Source organism: Eurypyga helias, unplaced genomic scaffold (assembly GCF_000690775.1).
Source record: "Eurypyga helias isolate BGI_N326 unplaced genomic scaffold, ASM69077v1 scaffold40197, whole genome shotgun sequence".
Lineage (NCBI taxonomy): Eukaryota > Metazoa > Chordata > Aves > Eurypygiformes > Eurypygidae > Eurypyga > Eurypyga helias.
The window spans coordinates 9,264-14,956 of NW_010260587.1; the positions used below are offsets into that span (position 1 = coordinate 9,264).

General features: G+C 49.2%; 1 protein-coding gene across 1 annotated transcript in view; it reads right to left on the reverse strand.

The window, feature by feature from the left end:
- Positions 1-403: 403 nt before the first annotated feature.
- PACSIN3 (protein kinase C and casein kinase substrate in neurons 3) overlaps positions 404-5,693 on the reverse strand; it is an 8,836-nt gene continuing 3,546 nt past the window's right edge. The window contains exons 5-11 of the mRNA XM_010155080.1: positions 5,429-5,584; positions 4,739-4,899; positions 3,796-3,916; positions 3,236-3,372; positions 2,527-2,592; positions 1,867-2,027; positions 404-698 (exon numbers count right to left, since the gene is read on the reverse strand). Coding sequence (XP_010153382.1) covers positions 583-698; positions 1,867-2,027; positions 2,527-2,592; positions 3,236-3,372; positions 3,796-3,916; positions 4,739-4,899; positions 5,429-5,584 — 918 coding nt within the window. The 3' untranslated portion in view covers positions 404-582. The remainder of the gene's footprint in view (positions 699-1,866; positions 2,028-2,526; positions 2,593-3,235; positions 3,373-3,795; positions 3,917-4,738; positions 4,900-5,428; positions 5,585-5,693) is intronic.

The following is a 5,693-nucleotide window of genomic DNA, read 5'->3' on the forward strand; positions in this document are numbered from 1 at the left end:
GAGCAGTGGGAAGGGACATCAGGTTGTTGAAGCTGTATCACTTGTTGGCTTCCCTGGTAAGGCAGCTGGTATAAGCCTGCAGATAAAGGATACTGAAGACTTCTGAAAGATGTGGGAGAAAAAAAATAGATTTCTGCCAGTCAGCCTGATTGAGCCAAAAAGGGGAAGCAGCACTGTTAAGTTCCCTATTGTTCTGCACATCCAAAGTTCCCTGAACAGGAAGCCTGGGGGCAGGGCAGACCCCACCACCCTATGGATGCACATGCACTGAAGCCAAAGAAGTCAGCTTTCTGTTTTGAAGAGTTGTACGTGTCATTTATCTCCTTTCACCGAGTGGAAGTAAAGACGATCTGTTCCATTCTGCACTCTTACGCTCCTATAGTGCTCACAGTCAGAGAAGCCTTTACTCATCCTTGTTTATTTATTAGAAAATCCCTACAAGCATTAGTTACATGGAATACGTGCCCTCGAAGTCCAGAAGTTTCTGGATATACTGCAAAGGTGGACTGGGGCCAGCAGTGACCCAGTGACCTCTGCAGGAGATGCTGGTATGGCTGTGAGACACTAGCAGGGCGGTAGCAATCATGATCCAACCTTCTCAACATAGTTAGCAGGATAGAGTCCAACTTGGCCAGTGAGAAGTCGGCCCTTGCACCAGCCCTGCTCATCTTCCTCACTAATCTTCATCAGTTCTTCACCTAAAAGCAAGAACAGTCATTAGGAAGCAGCCTTGGGAGGGGTAGCATGGCATTCTTCCCTGACTCCAAAGAGTTGATGAAAAGCAAGACCTCTTGGTCTGAACCACCACACTCTTCTCCCCTTACCCCACGCTGTATCACACTGCACAGTTTAATTAAAGGCAGTTACTGACCTCTTCCATATCTGTGCTCAGTACCATCCCCTAGGACAGTGAGCTTGGAGACAAGCCTTCTGCTGTTCAACACCAGAAACATTCTTGTGCCCCGTATTTCTGCCTGCTTTCCTCCCCCCAGAGGAATGTGCTTACAAGCCAGAGATCAGAAAGATCTCAGATTTCTTTCCTAGTGGCTCCACTGTAGGAGGTGGAAGGAAATGTAAGAGGCTGCTAAGCTCTGGCTGTTAGGACCCAAAATTACTATTACATGATGGAGCATCTGGTTTGGCCAGCAAGACATGGAATCAACTCATTTCTCAGACTATGACCAGGAAAGGCTTTTAACCTTCCCACATCTACTTTGGGAAAGGGCAGAAACGGCCCTTTCTCCACCAGTAGAAGGTCATACTTATGCCAGAGAGGGAGGTCTGACTGCATCAATAAGCACATCCCACACTGGCAGAGGCTCGGAAAGAAAGTCATCCGCTGTTACGCTTAAGCCCTACTGATGATTCTGCTCTGAGCAGCATGCAAAGAGAGGCTGACTAAAGCTAATCCGTCATGCCTCGATACATCTGCTGGCTGGAAAGAGAAAGCAAAGAGTCAAGTTCTAGAGCACCCATACTCAAAGTTATCTTAAAGCAACAAGTTAGTGTTAGGGAGTTCACTAGTATGGTAACACTGCAGCATAGATATTGGCCTCAGGCACAAGCCCCTGCTACCGAAGGACTTCCAGGCCTTTCTGAAAGGGGTGTATTTTGGAGAGGTATAGCACAGAGATACCACGTAAGACTCAAACCAAGCAAGATTTGAGACACTCTCAAGATCCAGATGCCTTCTTGGAGGTGGAGAACATGGCACATCCACCTCAGAGGAGCCGGCAATAGGTCAGGCCAGGGGAAGAGTAAGTACCAGTTTTCAAGGGGACATCCAGTTCTCAGAGAGTGTTTCAATCATTCAGTCAGCCTGAGTGAGGACAGCAAAAGGTTAGTAAGAGATTAGTGCTTCTGTACCTGCTTTAAAGCTCAGCTCATCAGCCTCCTGTCCTGTGTAATCATACAGCGCTCGTACCCGTACACCTGGTACCTTTATGTCCTCCTCATGCCCGTTGGCATCCAGGCACTTCTTGGGAGTGTCCTCATCTGACCACTCCGAAATATCTTCCTTCCCTCCGCTTTACACGTGGAAGAAAGGGGACAAGATGGTTATTATCAGACTCATCTCTTGCCCACCTCCTTCCAAATCATGCACCACCCTGACTCCCCCAGAGATTGCTGCGTTACAGAAGAATGTGCAGGAGGCCCAACAGCCAAGTGAGGGTGAATAGGGAGGAGAGATGCCAGGAGATACTACATTAGGTTGACACCATCCCAGCATTAAAGCCCTGGAGGGTAACACATTCTCAAAGAATTTTCACACATGCACACTCTTCATGACCTCATCCTACTCTAGCAGACCCTCTCACACAAGAAAGGCCAGTCCTAACTGGAGAGCCCAGCTGTGTCCCATTATCCTGGCCAATAATAGGTCTGACAGGAAAAGCCATGTCTCCCATCCCAGAGAGATGGGTCTGGAATTCTGTTTTCCAAGTCAGGAACAAGAGCAGAGGGGAAGAGCAGCAGAGGACAGGCCTAGAATACAAAACCCCTGAAGAGGCTGTGTTCCATACTAACTTCACATGGGTGGGTGCCCTCAGGCTGTCATAGAAGAGGTTGTTCTGCTCCTCTTCATAGGAAAACCTGTAGATTGGCAAACAGGGCCACTGAATCCAACAGACTGAAATACAGTAGTGGCCTTGAGACTTCTCTATATCCCCATTCCTTATTGCCCCATTCACTTAGGCCAGAGTTCACCTTGTAAAGGAGGATGGCTACTGGAACTGTAGGACACGAGTCCGTTTAGCCTCTCCCTGTTCTCCAGCTTGCTGCCTGGCAAGGGAAGCAGCTATACCCAAGCTTGTCAGGCGGCATGCAGCTCAGCAGCATGCCAGGCGGGAACACCAGATCTTGCCTAGGACACAGTACAGCTGACTGGCAAAGCTGCCAGTTCCCAACTCTCCTCACTGTGTCTGGGAGGAAGAAGAATTGGGGAAATGCATGAGAGAACCTCACACAGTATTAGTCTGACCAGGCCAGGTCTCATCACTAGAAGGATCTTCACAAGGCAGGCACCTTGTGAGGCAGTATGTACTAGACAAAAGCAAAACAAATAAAACCACTCCATTCTACCCTAAACTCGCTTTTCTACCCTGTCCTTTCCAGAGTGGCATGGGCAAGAGACAGGAAGTTAAGGAAGAGATCACTCTTATCAATCCAACTAATTCACAACCCTAGGTAGGGCTGCACTTTCCTAACCTGATGTATCCTAGATTTCAGCCCTTACCTCTGCCTTGTCTGCAGAGGGGTCTGTGAGACAACACCATCCCGTGCAGGTAAAATGCTAGTCAGTGTGACATCATCAGCTGTCTTGCCACTCTTCTCCTTCTTGGTGATTGGCCGCTGTGTTTCGAGGGACCATTCCTGTTCAGGGAAAAGCAGTAACACCATCAAGCCACTCGGATACAAGAGCTCTGTGCATTGTTTCTGACCAATACAGAAGGACAGAACACCCCATCAGACTTCCGTTGCAGCTGGGCTGGGCAGCCAAATGGCCTTGCTGGCATAGCAGGCTCACACCTGCTGACTCCCAAGGTGCAACAACAGGGGCTGTGGGAAAATTGTAGCAGGAACCAGCTGGATGGGTGGAGTATTTGCAGGGCTGTACATGTCCCTCTGGGCACCAGACAGCTTGCAACCCAAGATGAGTTTTGGAGCATCCCAACATTGTGAGCTTACTGAGCACAGACGTGGTCTTTCCAACACAAGCCTAGCAATCCACCAGTTTCAGTAAAGCAGTTCTGTGTTCTGGAAATAGCGATAATACATTCTAGAATGCTACGTCACCTCAAACTGAGGCCAATTCATCGCCATGCCTGGTCCATGAGTGTTGCGCCACCACTTCAGGTCCTCCTGGTTGTCTGCAGCCATGATGACTTGGTACAGATCTCGATACAATGCATGAAAGCTGTGACGAGGAACAACAGAACCATCAGTAACCAAATCCCTCAGCAGGTCCCCAAATACCACGTAGTGAGGAAGAGTATAACCTCACATACAGTTACATAGCATCCCAAGTCCCACAGGATTAAGGATGCTAGAGCAGCACCCATTCAGTCCTAGGAAAACAGAGCCACCCTTACAGAAAATTCAGCCTGGCAAACAGGACAGGCTGGTTTGGTGTGGCAGTGGCAAACATCTGCCAGCTCTCAGCACAGATCATCAAATAAGCACTGAAAGAGCCTGGCATTCTTGCATACAGTAGGGAGGTGGCTCAGATTTGTTGCCTCCACCTTAAAGTACATGAGCACAGATTTTTAGCTGCATCCGTTTCCCTGGTGTAACTCCTACTTAAGGTCAACTTGTGGGCTTCCGGTTATCATTGTCTCACAAAAGGTCTCTCCCATCTCAGAGGAGAATGGGTGAAATAGCTATAGATACTAGAAGGCTATAGAGCTGCATTCCTCAGACTGGGATTACATATAGCAACACAGAGGGGTTTCTTAGAATAAAAACACACCCACAGGACAGTACTGGACAGCAGTGGAAGAGGAAGGGTTCAGGGGCAGGAAGAAGGTTCTAAGAAGCCCGGCACTGTCCAAGATCAGAGATCAGCACTGGTCAGTCTAAAAGGACCAAACGCCAGTTCTCAGACACACCTGAAAGGGGAAGGAGCAAGACCTGACACCAAGCCGGCAGCTCCTTTCCACAGATGCCAGAGTTGGCACCCCTTGCCAGAGCCCAGGGCACCCCAGGCTGGCAGACTTCCCTCCTGTGTCAGGGCTGGTACCTTTCACTGGTGGAGAGGTTGAGATGCTGGTGCAGATTGAGGAACATCTCCTTAAAGAAGCACAATCGCTTGCGCTCCGCTTCCTGACAGCCCTCAAACACTTGCTCCATGTCCTCCATGTAGCGGGGATTGTAGCGGATCTTCTCGTACTGATCCTTGCACTGCAGGACGACAGTTGATTGTGACAAACCAGTGACACTCCCCTGCTCTGGCTTGGGACTGACAAGTCCCACCCCTCCCGGCACTGCTGAACATACACAGCACAGAAAGAAGTAATCCCACAGCTAGTATCCCAGCCCACTGGTCTCTTATATCCTTGCAAGTTCCTTGTTCTTCCTTGCCACTCTCCTCCAGAGAGGACTTTCCCTCTTTTGGGCAGGCAAACCAGCTGCTTTTGGTATCAAAGTCTTCAGCTCTGCAACTCCCACCCCCTGCACCAAATCCACTCCCTCTCCCCTCCCCCCCTTTTTTTTTTAATTTCCATATAAATTAGGTCTTACCCCACACCAAAGATGCAGAGACCTTAGTCTTAGTTGCTGAAGTCTCAATCTAACTCGCTAAACCCTCAAACAATATGATCTCACACCTCCTTACAGGCTTCAGTGGGACCCATTTCACTGAGCGAGATTACCACCAGTGCTTTTTTCTTGAGAAGAGTATCCTTGCGACCCACACCCATCCAACACTCACCTTCTCAGCCTCCTGAGTGCACTTCTCTACACGCTCCTGCAACTTGCGCAGCTGTTCCTGGGAGACAGACGAGTCCGCCTTGGCATGGTTCTCCCTAGTATGGGCTGTTTTCTCCTCCTTCCGGGCTGCATGATAGTTTTTCTTAGAAGTCTCCACCTATAGGAGGAGGATGCAGAGAAAGGCGTGATCCTGACCACACTGATCCTCTGTTACTCAGAGAGGGCATATTAACATTTTAGTTGCAGTCAGCAGCAGTTGTTTCAGG